The 18,578-nt window shown below is 51.4% G+C and overlaps 2 protein-coding genes across 13 annotated transcripts in view; one reads left to right on the plus strand and one right to left on the minus strand.

Moving 5' to 3' along the window:
- The window catches only part of ST3GAL4 (ST3 beta-galactoside alpha-2,3-sialyltransferase 4), a 93,304-nt gene that overhangs the window by 58,139 nt on the left and 16,587 nt on the right, over positions 1–18,578 (plus strand). For 3 of the 7 annotated variants that reach the window (XM_055356364.2, XM_055356361.2, XM_055356362.2), the window contains one exon: positions 149–826. The exons of 3 other annotated variants lie outside the window; for them this stretch is intronic. In XM_055356364.2, the coding sequence (XP_055212339.1) occupies positions 149–235 (87 nt within the window). In that variant the 3' untranslated portion in view covers positions 236–826. Of the gene's footprint in view, positions 1–148; positions 827–18,578 lie in introns of those variants that run through there. One more of the 7 variants, XM_063693666.1, reaches the window with a different exon arrangement.
- The window catches only part of KIRREL3 (kirre like nephrin family adhesion molecule 3), a 585,001-nt gene continuing 576,091 nt past the window's right edge, over positions 9,669–18,578 (minus strand). For 4 of the 6 annotated variants that reach the window (XM_031015908.3, XM_031015907.3, XM_055356357.2 and 1 more), the window contains 4 exons: positions 17,526–17,708; positions 15,338–15,447; positions 11,805–11,891; positions 9,669–11,190 (listed from right to left, as the gene is read on the minus strand). In XM_031015908.3, coding sequence (XP_030871768.1) covers positions 10,747–11,190; positions 11,805–11,891; positions 15,338–15,447; positions 17,526–17,708 — 824 coding nt within the window. In that variant the 3' untranslated portion in view covers positions 9,669–10,746. The remainder of the gene's footprint in view (positions 11,191–11,804; positions 11,892–15,337; positions 15,448–17,525; positions 17,709–18,578) is intronic. The other 2 variants (XM_031015910.3, XM_031015909.3) reach the window with 1 other exon arrangement.

Here is an 18,578-nt window from a genome sequence, read left to right on the forward strand (position 1 = left end):
CACATGGGCTTTGTCTTCCTTCCAAGAGCCAGCCTGGGGAAGGGAGCTCCCAAGAAGTGTGGGGCCATTGGGAGGGGCAGGGAGACTTTCCTGAGTTCAGAGAGGTTCCTGGGAGTCCCTCAGTTTATTTCCTTGGCTGTCTCCACAGGGGTCAGGCCATAATGTCTCCCAAGAGGCCCTGGCCATTAAGCGGATGCTGGAGATGGGAGCTGTCAAGAACCTCACGTCCTTCTGACCTGGGCAAGAGCTGTAGCCTGTCGGTTGCCTACTCTGCTGTCTGGGTGACCCCCATCCGTGGCTGTGGGGGTGGCTGGTGCCAGTATGACCCACTTGGACTCACCCCCTCTTGGGGAGGGAGTTCTGGGCCTGGCCAGGTCTGAGATGAGGCCATGCCCCTGGCTGCTCTTATGGAGCCGAGATCCAGTCAGGGTGGGGGCGCTGGAGCCGTGGGAGCCCGGCCAGGGCAGGGGGCTCGTTGCTGTGGCACCCCCTCTCTGCCAGCACCAAGAGATTATTTAATGGGCTATTTAATTAAGGGGTAGGAAGGTGCTGTGGGCTGGTCCCACACATCCAGGAAAGAGGCCAGTAGAGAATTCTGCCCACTTTTTATAAAAACTTACAGTGATGGCCCCACCAAGGCCTAGACACGGCACTGGCCTCCCAGGAGGGCAGGGGCATTGGGAATGGGTGGGTGCCCTCCAGAGAGGGGCTGCTACCTCCCAGCAGGCATGGGAAGAGCACTGGTGTGGGGGTTCCACCGAGAAGGGGACCTCATCTAGAAAAGAGGTTACAAACCTACCATTAAACTATTTTTCCTAAAACGGAAGCAGTTGTGATGTCCTGTGTCCTTTCAGGTGGGGGAAGGCATGGGACAGGGTGTGGCAGTGGGCAGGCTTGTTAGACCAGAGCAGGGCATGGTCACTCAGGAAATAATGACTTATCGAGTCCAGTGTTGGGTGCCCGGTCATGCATTATCACCCTGGCATAGCAGGAGAGAGAGTGGTGCTCACAGCACCCGTCTGCAGACACCCAGCCTGGCACCCGGCACCCTGGGTTACTGCCCAGAGGAGGGAGGGGCTGGAGGATGCCAGACGAGAGTGCCAGAGTCCTCTCCCACCTTCCTTCCTCTCTTCCCCACCATTCTTCAGTTACCCAAATCTCATGCTTGGGAGGTATGTGTTTTAAGGACAGGGGTGGGGTCAGACAAAGAAAGCCAAGTTTCCCTTCTCAGATTAAGTGGGAACCAGAAAATGGAGTTTATGGAAGGTCTTGCCAGCAGCCCAGGCTGCCAGGATGGGGTGGGCAGGCCTGGAGGGCAGCGTGGAAGGGATTTGGCAAGGCCTATCAGCCAGTTGCCGGGCCAGGGGATGAAACGGTTTCTTCCCTAGGTCTTTAGAATCCTGACAATCCTGCCGTTTGCCTGTCTCTCCTGCCTTCGTTCTCCATCTTCCCAGATCCTGCTTAGCTGCCAACTGGGCTTCCTGCCACCCCACAGCTGTTCCTTTACATCTGGAGCCAGGAGGGAGAGTTGGAACTCCCCGCTTGGGGAATGGAACTGGCAGCTGTATTCCTGGCTTTCTCGGAAAGAGTTGCAGCCTTGAGGTTTTGAGACAAGCCAGGCTGGGACAGGACAGATAAAGAGGGGCAGCAGTTTGGGAGGAACAGAGAAAGATGACATGGTTCTCCACAGAGCGTTGGAATGGCCTTGCGGACACCCACTTCCTCCCCCAGAATGGCCCCAAGGACCCTCCCAGGGAACAGAAGGGCTGCTCTCTCAGCAGCCTGGCTGCTTTGCCAGGGGAGAGGGGGATTCTGAGAGCGAGTAGAGCCCCAGCATCTGCAGCCCCAAGCCCACTTCCCTCCACACGGGCAAACTTTGTCTTGAAGGCTGTGTCCTGGGGAGGGAGCTTGCAGACAGCAGGGGTTGTGAGTGTGTGGGGATCTCAACTCTGCTCACCCCGATGCATCCCCAGCTGCCGCTCATGTGGAGATGCAAGGGAGTGTCCGTTTTCCCATCCGGGGCCATTGAGAATGGCTGTCTGCATACATGATCCAGCTGGCCTGGACTGAGGCCACTGCCTGTTACTGAACGTGCCTAAACTCAAGCCAGAATCCGGCACACAGGGGTGGGTCAGACCCCTCTAATCTCCACACATGCACACATGTAGATATGGGAGCATTTTACATTCTTGGTGGGTTGTTTGTGATTCTGTGTGCGGACAGTCCTTCCTGCTCACATAGCGAGAAGACTGTGAATGCGGGGTGTGTGTATACCCAAATAGACCATTGTTTGCTTGGGGGGTGGGGATAGCTTTCTCCAGGGTGCCCAACATCCTACGCAGATTGAGGCAATACTGGCCAAGGGTCGGAGCTGAGAATGGAGCTTTGATGTGGGGCTGTTGGATGGGGTTCTTTGGTTTTCTGGGAAAGGGACTTTCAGTCTTCAATTAGCCCAACCAACGGGAATGAACTGCCTGCCAGCCTGCCTGGGACTGATTAAACCATGCCCTGGAAATGAGGAAGGGAAAGAGCACAGTAGGGCACGTGCTTGAGGGCAAGTCAGGAGATCTGGGTTCTCCACCAGCCTCTGTCGCCTTTTTCTGTAAGAACGTGGGCCAGTCATTTCTCTGCAACAAAAGGGTGGGTCCAGCTAAGGAGAACCGCTTATCTCAGAATTACCTAGGGAGACTTGGGAATAGAGATTCCTGGGTCTCACCCAGGCTGCTGGGGACAGCAGGATCATCGCACGGGCCTCTTGACTACGGCCCGCGTGTAAAGCCTGCGCTAAACCCCAGTGTCCTTGAGCGGCGTTAATTAGGCGCACGCGCAGTTTCCTCTCCGGAGGGGAGGGCGGGGCAGGGGAGGGAGGAGCTACTGATGTAGATCGCCCCGCCCTGGCGTCAGGGCCGTGCAAGCGTTGTCCGCATGGGCGCCGCGCCGACACTCGCGGCCGTGGGAACCCGCCCGGAATCTCGCAGGGCCTGCCGCGCTTCGTCCAGGTTGCCGGCCTCCTCCCCGCGCTTTTCGGGATGCTGGCCCGGGCGCCCCGCCTCAGGCGAGGCCGGCCCCTCCCTGGCAAGCGGCTCAAGGCTTGGCGACGGCTCAGGGGAGGCTGGGCAGACTAGGGGGCCGCGCCCCTCCGAACTCTCGCTGGGCCTCGGTCATGCCACCTGCTTTGGGTTCATCGCAGAGGCTGGGGTGAAACTGCCTTAGGTTGCGAGGGAGTGGAAGAGCTCTGTCCCATCGAATTTAGATCCTGGAAGTCCACAGAGGGGAAACTGAGGCCCGGAGGAGAGAAGGGACTCCCCGCTTCGTCACCTTGCTGGGCAGGATAAGAGTCAAGGTCTCTAGCCCAGGGACACTTTGAAATGTTACTCTATGTTCACATCACATGGTGTGCCTTAATTTTGGATGCTAAAGATTTTATTTACATTTTCCAAGGACATAAATGCATTCCGTTGCTTTCCTCCAGAGGCTGCCTAGCCTACGAGGAGTCTGAGCTTGGAACAGGTTTTTGTGGGAGACAGTAAGGTGCGATGCACACCAAATAGGGACAGTTGGACCGTGAGTTCAACTCCCTGCTCTGTCGTTTAGCCGAGTAAACCTCTGCTTCTCCATCTGCAAAACAGTGATTATGCATGTCTCTCTCACAATGAGGTTTTAAGGACCTAATGGGAATATGATCATAAAAACATTTTGTAGAGTGTAAAGTATGATATCAATATTAATTGGAAAGCTGCCTTGCATCATGGAAAATGCCAGAGGGTATGAAACAGGTTAGGTACATTTGTAGGGCCAAATACTTGGCCAGGTAGTGAGTAACATGGCTGGTTACAGAAAAGTCTTTGTCTTCAAATCACCCACAAGCTAGGTAGGGGAAGGTAAGACATCAGTGAAATGACTGCAACACAGCCTTTGCATAATCAAACCATGAATAGTGTTTAAACTGCTTTCTATTGGTGGTTTTCTTTCTTTTTCTTTTTCTTTCTTTCTTTTTTTTTTTTGAGACAGAGTTTCACTCTTGTCACCCAGGCAAGAGTACAATGGCATGATCTCAGCTCACTGCAACCTCCGACCCCCAGGTTCAATGGATTCTCCTGCCTCAGCCTCCCGAGTAGCTGGGATTACAGGCGCCTGCCACCACGCCCAGCGAATTTTTGTATTTTTAGTAGAGACGGGGTTTCGTCATGTTGACCAGGCTGGTCTCAAACTCCTGACCTCAGGTGATCCACCTGCCTCGGCCTCCCAAAGTGTTGGGATTACGGGCGTGAGCCACCGCGCTTGGCTATTAGCGGTTTTCAAGTTGAAGTCGGACACCTTTAGGGATTCTTGGGGAAAGAGATTTCTTGGGAGACATTATCCATTTCAATGGTACCTAGCATGCCACAGTAGATTCCTAAACAAAGGTTGAGAAGTATAACCTGAGTTTGTCAGCTCTATTCTAATCTCTCCAACCTTTTTGAAGTCTTCATTATAGCTTCGGAAAACTATTTGTTAGTTTCCAACATTCCCATGATTCTATACTAGATATGGTTCCAAGAAATCAGACCTTTCTGAATTAAAAGTTTAAGGAGGGGTATGCGCGTGGTGTGCGTGTGGGTGTGTGTCTGTCTGTAGTTATAGCTGGTTTTCCTGTCCAGTTCAATCTCATTGAGTTTATCTCTCTTGTTAGAGATTTTTGGGATCCTGTACCCAATAAATAAGAAGAGATGAACCTTGAGTCTCATTAGATGACAGATTTTTGAGAAGCTCAAATGTATGGGAAGGCTCCACTTCTTCACTTAAAGGGACTGCAGATGGTGTGAAGCAGGTGGGAGAGACCCCAGTGCTAAGAGGGTTATTACAACAGGGCTTGGCAAGAATCTTTTAGGGAAAAATGAACTTTGGGAGGCGGATGCTGTTTTTTGCCCCATTTTGGGTTCCCAGGGAAAGGTAACAATTTAAACACCCACCCCCTGAACAGAGACATAGCTTCCTCTCAAGAGCCTTGGAAGGCTGGGAGGGTGGTGTTGGGTGGAGAGAATGAGAGCAGGCTCAGATGTTGAAACAACCCTAGGGGATCGGAGTTGGAATTGCTGAACTGAGCTAGTCCAGAGCCATCTATCATTCTGAGTCTTCCCAAAACACTATTTACACACATCACCAACTTTCACACTTAAGGAGTGTCTCCCCCTGTTTCTCTTCTTACTAAGCATGGAGCTGGTGGAGTCTGGTTGGAGATAGCCTTCAGGTCTGTGCTCTTTTTCTCAGTGACTATGTTGCACTGATGGAGCCCTTGCATGGCAGGAGAGCTAGAGAAACTTTTAATTTCTGTTAAAAGTCAAATAGGAAGCTCTTATCTGAAAATTCTGCTTAAATCCTTGTCTGCATCACTTTATCTCTACTTGCCTTCTTCTTTTAGTATTTCTCTGAAGTGCAATGCCCATTAATGTCACAAATGTACTTCCTAGTCCTTGGGCAGCAGAGCCTGGCCCTTTAATTTCCTTGCAAAGGAGGTGAAAGTGGTAACTTGAGCTTAGTCCACCTGGACTTTGTCTCATAGAAAGTGATCTTCAGGCCGGGGCCAGTGGCTCACACCTGTAATCCCAGCACTTTGGGAGGCCAAGGTGAGTGGATCACCTGAGGTCAGGAGTTCGAGACCAGCCTGGCCAGCATGGTGAAACCCCCGTCTCTACTAAAAATACAAAAAAATTAACTGGCCATGGTGGTGGGCACCTGTAATCCCAGCTACTCGGGAGGCTGAGGCAGGAGAATCGTTTGAACCCGGGAGGTGGAGGTTGCAGTGAGACGAGATTGTGCCATTGCACTCCAGCCTGGGCAATAGGGCGAGAGTCTGTCTCAAAAAAAAAGAAAGTGATCTTCAGAGGGATGAATCCCTTCCTATATTCAGCTTCTATCCAGAATAGTACTTTTACTCTTGCATAACTGGGTATAGATTTCAGATAAGCTCCATTTAGTTAAACTCCAGTTATTTCCAGGAACATCTGGACTCCCTGAGACCTCACTAACCTTCTTTTTGAGCATTAATAGTTTAGATTCACCATAAAGAAGACAGTTACAAAGAACCATTTTTTGAATGTTTTCAGCATTCCAAGATATTGCCAAGGGCCGTAAGGTTAAGGAACAGCGGAAAGAAATGCTATTTCTTGTCTGGTATTCTCCAATCAGGGAACTCAAGGAAGCTCTCTACTCAGGGGTTGAGGCTGTCTCAGCCCCGTGGGTGGGCTAAGTGGACTGTTTCCGAGAAAAGCACTGGGAACATGGAGTGGCAGGCAGATATTGGCAGAGGCATAAATATAACCAGGGATGTAGATGACAATTTGATGACGTATCTTGTGAATGGTGTATATTCACAGAAGGCCTTTTAAAGATGGAGGCTGTGGGAGTAGGAAGACTTATAGGGCTTGTAGTAATGAAAGCTTTCAGTGTATGTCAAAGAACTTGCTGTTAGCGAGGACGGGAGGAGGGCCAAGGAAGAATGGCGGTTAGAGAGGGAAAGAATTAATGGTTTTGCAGCAAACGTGGACTTGGCCAGGAAAACAATTCTTTATTTCTAGAAAGAAGAGGAGCTTTTAAATTTTTAAAAATTTTTCTCAGTTTATGACCTGGTTAGGAGCACTGAAACATAAGGAGTTGGGGAAAGGATGTTTGGAGGCTCACTGGAAATAAGAGGCGGCTATCAGTGAATGAGCTCTTTATCAGTGACTCCCAGAGACTGCTGCTAATTTTGATTTGAAAGCTGCAAATTGCTGGTATGTGGTTACAGTTCCTAAGAACAACTTAGATAAGAGGTTTTCAAAAGCCGTTTTGAAAGGGGAAGTGAAATTTAAGATTTAGTTGTCATTGGTCTACATCTAAGTGTTTGTTTCTTTAGATGTGCACACCAAGGAGCATTTAAAATAAAAATCTGTTTGCAAATTAAGATAGTCTTTATTTACATTTTTATATTTTTATTTCAATAAAAAGTGTGTTTTATAGAGAAAGCTCCCAGAGAAGAAACTAATCTCAAGACTCCCTTTTGTCTTTTTTTCCTCTGGTGCCAGGACAAACCGCACACATAATACCTGGGAAGAACTAATCAAATGTGTGTGTGTGTGTGTGTGTGTGTGTGTGTGTGTGTGTGTGTGTGTATGTACCTTGTGCCTTCGGTTCTGATTCCATAATAGCAAATGACCCAAGCAGCACGTACTCCTCTCCAACCAGGAAGTGAGAAACGGAATTTTGGTTGACTCCTTTCTCCTGTTCTAAGAAATCTCCCAAGGACTGCACCATGTTTGTTTTCATTTCCCTGGCTCCTTTCTGTTCTGGAAACTTAAAATCGGCTTCATGGCCTCTTGCTTTATAGAATTTGTTCAAAAAGGCTTCGTCAGAAATGGATTTGATGTGACATTTTTGCTCTTCACGTGAAAGTACTTCCTATTCCCTGAAAGTGGAAGAGGTGGTGGAAATAACCCTGGCCTTGGCCGACTGATCTTGAACCTGAGAATTAGAGACTGGGCCTCTGTCCAGTGACTCTGAGCCAGTAATGAAGTTTAAAGCTATCGGAAGACTGGCTGCCGTCCTTGGTAGAGGTGGGGGTGATTTGATACACAGAAGAGCTTTGTTTCCCAGGGCTTTGTGGTATTTCCGGGTCATTTGGGGACTTAGGGTGGAGGACGCCAGTCTTGACTTCCTAATGGAGCTGTGCTTGTCCTCGCCCAGCCTGCCCCAGAGCGCATGCTAGCACAGTCTTGCCTTCCTAATGGAGCTGTGCTTGTCCTCACCCGGCCTGCCCCAGAGCGCATGCTAGCAGATGGCCTTTACCATCAGCCACTTCCAGCGACATTCTAGGATGAATGTGTGTATAAATCTCATGTTTGTCACTCGTTAGCGCTTGACGCTGGGCAAGTTTTCTGGCTTCTTTAAGCCTCAACCCACACCTGTAAAATGGTGATACTTCGTAGAATTGTGAGCATTAAATAAGATTACAAATGTAGAGCACTCATTTTATTTAATGTGAAATCACCTATGGGGGAATTCGGGGCTTCCCACTGCCTTTGTTTTTTAGCACCTCCCTTCACCAGCTTTTCTGCACCCCAACTCCTTTGTGAGAAGTAGATAGTACTGGAGACAGCTGAGGGATGTACTCAGCTCAGTTCAGGCTTCTCAATGCCCCAGAGTCCTCCAGATCCCCCTCATTTTTTCCCTCCATGCTCTTGTCTCTCACAAAGATCATCCTTGTGACCTCCTATCCCTTGGGCTATTCTTTGCTGCATTGGGCATTGGACAGTGCTAAGAGGGTTGGGCACTGTGCAGCCTAGTGTTTGCAGCTGCCCCGGTGCGCTCTGCTCAGTCCACATTCTTACCCTGGGTGTGCTGAGGGACAGGACGAAGGGCTTATTTTATAGAACATATTTCTTCCCCTTTCTTCTCATTTATAGTTTTGGTTTCCAGGAAAGAATGGAAGAATGGGCACCTCCACCCTATTAGTGCACACTCTGTGTGTGTGTGTGTGTGTGTGTGTGTAGCAGGAGCAAGGGGCAGGGTCAGCTGTGTTGAGGACTAGGAGGTAAATGGTCTACCCATATCCAAGGTGGGAAGACCAAGAGAAATAAGAGAAGTAAATGAACAGATCCTCTAAAGTCATCTTTTCCTTATTCCAGCATACCAAGGCATTGTGCATATGGTCTTGGATCCTTATTCTCTGTTAGCCAATGGAAAACATATATGGAAAGAAAGAAAGCAAGCTTGCTGAGATTAACCTAGAGAGGGCAGGGGCCAGCATCCTGATGTCTATGCTAGGCCAGCATGGTACCAGCAGCAGAATGTGGGCTGTGGACATACACTTAACATTTCTGATCAGTTTTTACTCCCTCAGGCTTGGGGGCTGCAAAGGAAGATAGCCAGGTTTCTGGGAAATTTCGAAGCACTTGGAAATATGATCGAAGCAGAAAATTCCTCTGAGTGGAGGAGCTGTGTAGGCTGTGTATAGAATCTGTGGATTGGGACCATCCAAGGAATCAGTGTCTGGAAAGAAGCACAAACTGGTGTGATGAAGGTTCCCATGATGGGTAAGAACTACCAGGGAAGGTTGGAGAAGAAAGGTTTAAAACTGACAAGGAACCTCCAACCCAGCTTAGGGACAATTTGGGTTCTTTAAAGTTCCATTTGAATCCCACTCCCTCAGCGAGCACTCTAACTTGCCCCTGTTTATCCCCCCCATCTGCCATGACCACATCAAGCTTTCCCACAAGCAAGGCCCTTCTTAGAACACTATTTGAGTTGTATATTAAAATGTTAGGGTGCCTGGTGGTCTAGACTCTTTCCAGCGGGTCTTGTTCTCTGAACCTCTAGAGGAGGGAACTTTGCCTTCAGAATATTGCTGAGAGGAAGGGTCCAGAATGGCCTGGCCAGTATCTAGTGTGACCACTCTGCCTCTGAGCTGTATTTGGCTGAGTCAGGTGGCTGGTGAGTCCCACACGTCCTCTGGATTGAGTCCACCCACAGAGGAGAGGAGTCAGCCTGTAGGTTTTATTGCCACCACAATCAGAGCTATCCACTGCCTTTATTGTCTGGGAAGATTGAATCAAAGGAGGGCAGAGAACCTTGGGTTCCCAACACATTCTATGAGCTCTTGGGTTCTTCCTGTGGCTTTGTAGGAACAAAAGAACAGAACAAACATGTTGGAGTAGTGTCCCTAACATTTATTTCAGGTGGTGACTAGGAGGGGTGAGGTGTAGCTATACTTCCTCTCTTCTCGTGGAGCCTTACTGAAGACAGGATCGCCGTTCTTGTGTTTATCAGCTGAGAAGGGCAGTCTCGCCATCTTAAAGACCTGCCCTCCAGCCCCTTCAAACGCCACACTTCCCAGGAAGCACTCTCTCCATAAGTGTTCAGAGAACCCTGACCAGAGAAGCTCCCGCACTTCTTATATGAACTCCGATTGTGCTGAGGGGGAGGGGAGGAGTACACAAAGCAGGAGGTGGGTGGGGAGGCTGGGGTCACACAGCCCAGGAGGGGCACACCCGGCGAGGTGCTCTGTCAGCACAGGCTCCCTCCTCCCTCCCTCCCCCCAGTACACCAGGCTCTGATGGGACCGGTCCCACTGCAGAGTTCAGAGGCATCAAGTCCAAGGACAGAACTGCAAGAGTATGGACACAAAACACCAAACAAATGGGGGTGGGCTCCCGGCCAGCCTGGTGAGAGAGAGGCTCCTTTAGCCAAGGCCATTTCTGGCTTGTCAGCCTCCAGGGTATGGGCTATGAGCAGCAGTGGGGAGCCGGGGTTTCTGGGGCAGCTCAGTGCTGGGAAGACGTCATCCCCTTCTCCCCAGGGCTGTATGGGAGCACAGGCACAGGGGTAGGTAGAGCTTGTGGTCAGCGAGGGGTAGAGCCCACAGAGAGACCAGAGAGTGGACCACAGTTTCATGAAAGCAGAGTTATAGCTGCCACTTGTGCCTGTGGGCAGAGCAGGTGGTAGAGGGGCCTCCAGGAAAGGGCCGGGGACACGGGTGTCCAGCACTAAGCACAGCGCACTCAGCCGCAGCCTCTGTCCGTCTCCCCACCCGCCCACCTCTGGCACACAGCACCTGGGGACCCAGATTTGTGCTTGATCAGAGCTTCGAAGGAAGGCAGTGGCAGAGGCGCTGGGAGGCTGTCCTGGAAGTGGCCAATTCTGGGGTCCTCTGCAAGGTACCCCTCGTCCCTGGACAACCAGAACGTGCCCCGACCTCTTCCCTGGCCCGTCCCCACCCGCGGTGTGTGATCCTTAGACGTGAGTCTGCATCCGCCGCTGCAGGGGTCGACTGGGGTCAGAGTTCTGGGACGAGGACTGGGAGTGGTGGGAGGAGGAAGCAGAAGCCTTGCTGGCCTTGTCGAACTGCACATAGCCATCCTGCTTGCCGCTGCTGCTGACGCTGCTGTCACACTGCGTGTCCAGGAAGGAGCTGCTGTCGCTGAGGGAGCCTCTCTGGAACTCCCGCTCACAAAGCTCGATGGACGAGCTGCCCATGCCCAGCACAAACCGCTGCCCGTAGTCGTAGAGGCGGCCCTGGCCGCTCAGGGTGCTGTAGATGTTGGTGAAGGACATGCCTGTGGGCACACGCTGCTTGCCCGCAGGACGCAGGTCGGGCTGGCAGCTGGAGAGGGAGATGGTCGGGGTTGAGTGGTGCTCTTTGAAGGTGTTGACGCTGTAGTAGCCATTGGTGGGGTCCTGGATGGGCGAGAGGAAAAGGAGCGTCACCTGGTGGAGTCTCCACTGAGCGTGGCTGGGGTTTCCAGGCTGAGCCCGTCCCCTTATGCGGGGAGGGAAGAGGGAAAACAGGAGGAAGGGAGCAACCTGGTAGGGAGCAAACTCAGGGGTGAACAGCTGCGGGGAAGGTGCAGGGGAAGAAGGACACTGAACAGGAGATGGCAGAAGGGGGACTGCGGACCCCAGGAGGGGAGGGACGGCAAGGGTGAGGGCTGAGGGCCGAAGGAGGGAAGCAGAGGCTCTTGACTGGGTTTATGTCAGGGCAATGCAGGGTCATTTGAAAGTCAGGCTTTTTAATTGTTTTTATCCAGAACAAGGATGCTTCATTTTGAATCTACATGTGAGGAGGCTGTGGAAGAGAACTGGGGAGTCTCAGCCTTAGCTCTCTCAGCCTCCTCAGCATTGGGGTAGGGACAGCAGGTGCCTTAGGCAGGGACGGGCACCTGCCACCAAGCTGGCCTCTGACCTTTTCTTCTCCGACTTGCTGTCATTTGTTGTATAGATTTGGGGTTTGGGCCATCAGAGCTAAAGACCAGATTCCATGGCAGTGTCTTATAACCCGGGGCCCTTCTTACCTTCAGGTTCTGAAACTCTTTCTCCTCTTCTTTGAGGACCTCCAGCTGTTTCAGGACTGAGTCTTGCTGGAATTCACCCCGGTCCATCTGCAACCCAAAAAAGGCTGCTCAGTAGATAGGAGGTGGCTAAACCTCCACTTCCCCCAAGGAAAAGATGAGATCAGAAACTCAAAAGATTGCCCTGTATAACCCCCACCACCCCTCACTGCCTGGACCACGTGAAAGAATCAAGATGAGTTCCTGGAGCCCCATCCTAGGAGACAGGGAAGCAGTTGAGGGGGGTGGGTGAGTAGGTGAGGTGAGGGGCAGTTAGGGGAGGCGAGGGGCAGGTATCCGAGGCCATACTTTCCTCGCTTGGGCAAGGGCATCACCAGAAATCTCACATGGCTGATTCAATTCCATTGACTGAACGTTTATTGTAAAATGCTGGCCAGTTGCTCTGCTAAGGACCGGAGATCCACAGATTAACATACATTAAGATACAGCTCTGCTCATCAGGGAGATGGACTTGTAGATAAATAATTTCAGAATGTCAATCACTGGGCATGGCAAGGCTCCTTAGGGCAGTTTCTTTTCCAGCGTGCAGGCCTAGTGCAGGCCTTAGGGAGTCACAAGGAATAACCATCTGTGAGATGCTGGCGACATGGGCCACACCTGTTATTCTCATGAAAAGTTAACTTCCTTAGAGATGCCAAACAGCCTGAGGGCAAGGATCACTTCCTGCTTGTCTCTGGGTCCTCCCACACCTGGTTCAGTGCTTTGCATGTTGTGGTCACTGACCTTGCGTGCTTTTGGGATGGAATCTCTTAATTATTTGATTTGCCAATGCCTAGCACAGTGCCTGATATACAATAGAGCTGCTTCAAATGGTATGTATATGTTGAATGAATAGGCAAAGTGGCTTAGCTCTAAATTACTGAAAATTAACAAAATTATTAGACATAAGATGAAAAAGCATACTCCACACACAGTGGGCATATGAATTAATCTGAATAACCACGGTGATGCTTAACCTGTGACACACGAGAGGCTTGCCATGTGTCTCTGCTAGTTGCACGGTATAGGTAGTAGGTTCCCTCCTACTCTCTGGGCCGGGATGTTTCTTCTCCCTTGCAACCTGCTTTCCTCGTTTCTTTTTGGAGCCCCATAGAATCAGCCAAAGTGCTGCCACCCGGCTGCCTCCTCACTAAGGAGACCACGTGGTTCATTTTTCCAGTAAATGCTCTGGCACTGTCTGGACTGGAGACCTTCTTTCCCATCAGATTCAACTTCTAAGTCTGCCCCTTCTTGCAGATGGGGCTGTCTTGGGGCCAGGAGGTGAAGGGAATGCGAGAATGACAATATCCTCAAGGGACGGCTTAGCCCAGAGCCCTCAGCAAGTCCCTTCTGCTCCCACCTGACACTGAGCTGCCCCCACTCTTGCCTGTGGATTTGGACCAAGGGATGTGGAGACAGTCTGAGGCAAACAGAATGTCCCAATGGGAGAGAATTCAAGGTCCCATTTGGGATGAAGGACACACGTGATTAAGCTTAAGTATAGAGACGTCATCCCTTCTCACATCTAGGCTGTGGTTTCCTCCCTCGTAAAACTAAACACTCCACTGTGTTAATTTTAACAGTGTCAGGCCCCCTGTTAGGCCCCAGGGGAAATAGATGAGCGTAGACTCAGAAACATGCCCTTTGCCCTTGAGGAGCTCTGGGATAACTGGGGAAGCTGACATGGAATTGGGGGAATGCACTATAAAGGAGGCACATACGAAGTGTTTTGGGAGAGCAGAAGGTGCACAGCTCCGCCGGGGTGGGGAGGACAAGCCCGGAACATCTTGGAGTTGATTGTTGTGGGAGAATGTGAGATTCAACAGACAACATTAGCAGGCAGAGGGAACAGCCGGTGCACAGGCCTTTGAAGTCCAAAAGATTCGAAGGCCAGGAATCAAGCTCTTTGGCATGTCTGGAAGGCCAGATGTACTTGGCCGGAAAATGGAGCTGGAGAGGTTGGTGGTTGCCTGGCACTGAGGAGCCCTGATGGCACACCAGGAAGTTGGACTTTGTCCAGCAGATGTGGGGAGCCACCGAGGGATTTTAAGTGGGCAAGTAACAGGACCAGATTTGCATTTTAGAAAGGCTTCTTTCTCAAGGCTCTCGAGGGTGGATTGAGAAAAGAGACAAAAGACTACAAGGCTGAGACCAACTGGGAGGCTGCTGTAATCATCCAGGGGAGCAATGATGAGGCTGGAAGTAAAGAAGTGATGGTGGAGGACAGGTGGGGCAGACATTTGAGACACTTTTTGAAGTGGAATTGACAGGACCTGAAAATCAATTGGAGAGAGAAAGCGTAGCCAAGGGAAAAGTCAGTTTGATTCAGTAAACGTCTGTGAGCCTCTACCAGGGCCTGTGTAAGGCTCCGAAGACCCCGGGATGGACACAGCAGCAGCTGCTCACTCTCTAGCAACATAAACCGCTAATATTTCTTGAGCACTTATTGTGTTCCATGGGCTTCAAACCCTTCTGAGTTTTGTCCACTTCACCCTCACCACAGCCCTGTATACTGTGGCTTTCAGACCCATTTCATGGATGAGGACATGGAGGCACCAGAAAGCCCATCTACTATATCCCTTGCTCTGCTGCCTCCACTCCAACATGTTATGACCGAGGCAACCAGAAACTTCTAGCATGGTTGTCTAGGTTTCTGCTTGGACAACTGGGTAGATGATGGCCCATAAATGGGGATTCGGAAGAGGAGGAGCAGGCTTGATGTGCCTGGAGAAGTGATGAGTTGACTGGCAATCCAGTCCCCAAGGAGGAACCTGTGTTTCTTGCAGACTGTTTTGGTGGGGTGCGGGGGATGAGGGAGAGGGACATGTATTGAATATCTATAATAGCTATGTGTGTGTGTGCGGGGGAGGGGAGGGGATTATATGTTATATAACAACATATTGTGGCAATTTATGCATATGTCTTTTCTCCTTACTGAAGAGCCAGGCTCTCTGAAGGGTAGACTGCATCTTTTTTTTGTTGTTGTTTTGAGATGGAGTCTCGCTCTCACCCAGGCTGGGGTGCAGTGGCCTGATCTCAGCTCACTGCAACCTCCACCTCCTGGGTTCAAGCAGTTCTCCTGCCTCAGCTTCCCAAGTAGCTGGGATTACAGGCGCCCGCCACCACGCCCGGCTAATTTTTGTATTTTTAGTAGAGATGTAGTTTCACCATGTTGGCCAGGCTGGTCTCGAACTCCTAATCTCAAGTGATCCGCCCAACTCGGTCTCCCAAAGTGTTGGGATTGCAGGCGTGAGCCACTGCACCTGGCCTGGACTGCATCTTAGATGTCTTTGAGTCTGCCAGAACACAAGCACAGTACAGCAGGCACACACTCACATTTGTTGGTTGAGAGTGTGTGCCTCACCTATTGTGGGGTGGGTGGCATCTTGAACGCTGCTCTGCTTTTTGGAAGCATCTAGTTCATTGAGAAGCCTCTAGTCCCAGGACCTTCTGGGAATGGAGTCACGGGATGGGATGGGGCGTAATTGCATTCTTACCATCAGCTGCTTGATGGTGGAGTGCTCCTCAGCCTCCCGACCAGAGGCCGGTTCCTTGTGGACAATTTCCACTCGGATATCGTTTTTGGCTGACACAACACCTTTGAGATCTGGAGATAAAATGGTAAAGTGTAGATGATAGATTTAGTTCTTACCTTTGAGATGTCAAGCTCCCTTGCAGTCCCCTGCCCCTGCCCTGCCACCCTCTGCATTTCCCCTCCAGCCCCTGAACTCAGCAGCTTCACCGGCCCCCCACCAATAGAACCTCCATATGGAGATGCTCTGGGTGTTTGGGCCTCAGAGGAGGCTGACCCCATGGCCGGCCTGGCTCCTGTCACCTGCCCCTCAGCCATGCACCCTTGGCTTGAAAGATCGTCTTCAGCCACTTGTCCACCTTACTGAGCTAGGTCCTTTTCATCCTACTGAACTGTCACTTCCTTCTAGAAGTCTTCTCTGACCTGCTCTACTAGGCGGGCTCCAATCCCTCCATTCATAGAACCATAAATCTCAGTGTTGGAAAGGACCTTAAAGTGCCCATGGCCAACCCCCATCCAAAGAGAAACGCCCCTGAGGCAGTGGGCAGCTTCTCTGTCGACGCCTCCGTGATGGAAGCTTTACTGCTACTTTTGCAGGAGGCAGCCTGTTTCTAGTTGGAGAGCTCTGTTAGAAAATTCTTGGCTGGGTGCGGTGGCTCACACCTGTAATCCCAGCACTTTGGGAGGCCGAGGTGGGCAGATCACGAGGTCAGGAGTTTGACACCAGCCTGGCCAACATGGTGAAACCCCGTCTCTATTAAAAATCCAAAAATTAGCTGGGCGTGGTGGTGGGCGCCTGTAATGCCAGCTACTCGGGAGGCTGAGCATGAGACTCGATTGAATGAACCCGGGAGGCAGGGGCTGCAGTAAGCCGAGATTGTGCCACTGCACTCCAGCCTGGGCAACAGGATGAGACTCTGTCTCAAAAAAAAAAAAAAAAAAAGGAAATTCTTGAGGAGCTGGTGCGGTGGCTCACGCCTGTAATCCCAGCACATTGGGAGGCCGAGGCAGGCGGACCACTTGAGGCCAGGAGTTCGAGACCAGCCTGGGCAACATGGTGAAATCCTGTCTCTGCAAAAAATTAAAAAAATAGCAAGGCATGATGGCACACGCCTGTAATCCCAGCGACTCAGGAGGCTTAGGCACGAGAATCGCTTGAACCTGGGAGGCGGAGGTTGCAGTGAGCTGAGATCGTGTCACTGCACTTCAGCCTGGCCAAAAGAGAGGGACCCTATATAAAAAAAAATCGTATATATATGTGTATATATGCGTATATATATGCGTATGTGTATATATTTGTATGCTTCCCTATAATTTCCACTGAGACGGTGGTGATGGAGGTCCTGAGACCACATCATTGCTGGGGTGGTCTTGAGAGCCAAGGCTGCTTAGCTCGGAGTGCAGAAAATGCAAGGGGAACAGCTTTCTTCAAACATGTGCAGGCTGCAGAGTGGCAGAGGAGCAGACCCATTCTGGTGATTCATTTTTTGCATTACACTCATATAATGTTAGTGCCAGATGGGGCCATCAGAGTCATATCCTCATTATAAATGAGGAGACAGGCCTGGAATAACTGTGGCTGGCCCAGGGTCATGTGGCAGAAGAGGTGGGACTGGAACACTGTGTCTCCATTGTCTTCACCTGTTCTCTGCCATCCAATCTCTCACATGTTATCTCCTCGGTGCACGCAATTCTTCAAGCACGCACAAACACTAGAATTTTATTGGTAATCACTGAAGACCTTTAAAAGTTTGCTCAAAGCAATTCCTTTATTGCTTCCCCACCCACTCCCCCACAGCTGTGTGAGTGACCTGCTTTTCTGTGAGACTAGCAGCTCTTTAATTTATTTTTATTTTGTTGTAGAGATGGGGTCTCTCTAGACTAACAGCTCTTGTAGAGCAAGGATCAAACCACAAACCGCTTTTCCCCCTATCTTTCTGTACAGTTCCTGACTGAAAGAGCTATGTGTTCAATCCAAAATGCTGGCTGCCCTGCAGATGAAGTTCAGTCTAGTCCAGGTCAACCTCAGCCTAGTGCCCACTCTGCCAGACGCCATGTTGCCCAGGCTCACATACACCGATGCATCAGACCCACTCCCTGCCCCAGGAGCTCACAGCACTGTTAGGCCCCCTGTTCATTGCACTCCTGCTTACTTGCTCTCCGGGGCAGCCTAAGCCTGGCCTTTTTCTCTGTCCCCCTCCCTGAGATCCCGGATCTCCCTCCCGTACTTCTCTGGGAACGGGCACAGCAGAAGGCCACGATGGTTGCCATAAGGACGAGGAAGGCCACACCAGCTCCTACGGCCACCCCAATGATGACGGCCATCGGCACAGACTCTGTGGGAGAGAAGCGGGCACAGCTGACGAGGGATGGGGAATGGCCTACTATCCCCCCAAGATCTCACCCCGTTCCTGCGGGGGCAGCCCCTGCCACATGGGGCCCTCCTGGGAAATGCCTCAGTGGGGCCTGGGCAGGCACAGGCCAAGTCCAACTGGGGTCAGCTCTAGCTGGGACTGCAAAGACCAGGGTGGAGGACACGGGGGCTTGGTGGGTGGAGGAGAGGGCAGGGGAACTGAGGTAAAGGGCAGAGGAAGGAGAGCGAGGCAGGCAGACACGGAGAAGGGAGGGCCAGGGGGCAGGAAGACCGGAGATGAGGGGTGGGGCTGGCACGATGGAGCTCTCTCTGGCATTAAACAGGAATGCTCTATCACACAGTGGCCAGTGAGTCATAGGCCCTGGCTTTTTTTGAAAAATGACTATGGTCACTGCCCTTGTTTGTTCAGCGTGTTCTCTCCTTCCCTTCCCTTTCTCGGGTGAATATAGAGGACACCCGGCTCTTAGTGTTTGCAGGTCTAAGGAGCTTCCCCGCGGGTCTGCTGGGCATCAGTTGTGGCCCTGAGGTGTCCAAGTCTCAGGGTCCAGGGAGCAGGGTTACAGCTCCTCCATTGCCACCTCTCTAAGGAGAGAGGCCCCTTTCCCTCCATCTCCAGGTCTGCAGCTTCTCCCTCAAGGCTGCCCCTCTGAGCATCCTTGCACCCCTCCTGGCAAGAGAGGCCCACACACCGGGCAGGCAAGCCCTCACCCCTGCTGAGTCTCTGCGGCCTGTCTCCTGCCCAAGCCGAGTGGGGGTAGGGACAGGGAGGGTAAGGATGGAGTCGGGGGTGATCTTCCACACAGGCTTGGCCCTTCTACAGCTGCAAGTGGGG

This window comes from Gorilla gorilla, chromosome 9 (assembly GCF_029281585.2).
Source record: "Gorilla gorilla gorilla isolate KB3781 chromosome 9, NHGRI_mGorGor1-v2.1_pri, whole genome shotgun sequence".
In the NCBI taxonomy this organism is placed as follows: Eukaryota; Metazoa; Chordata; class Mammalia; order Primates; family Hominidae; genus Gorilla; species Gorilla gorilla.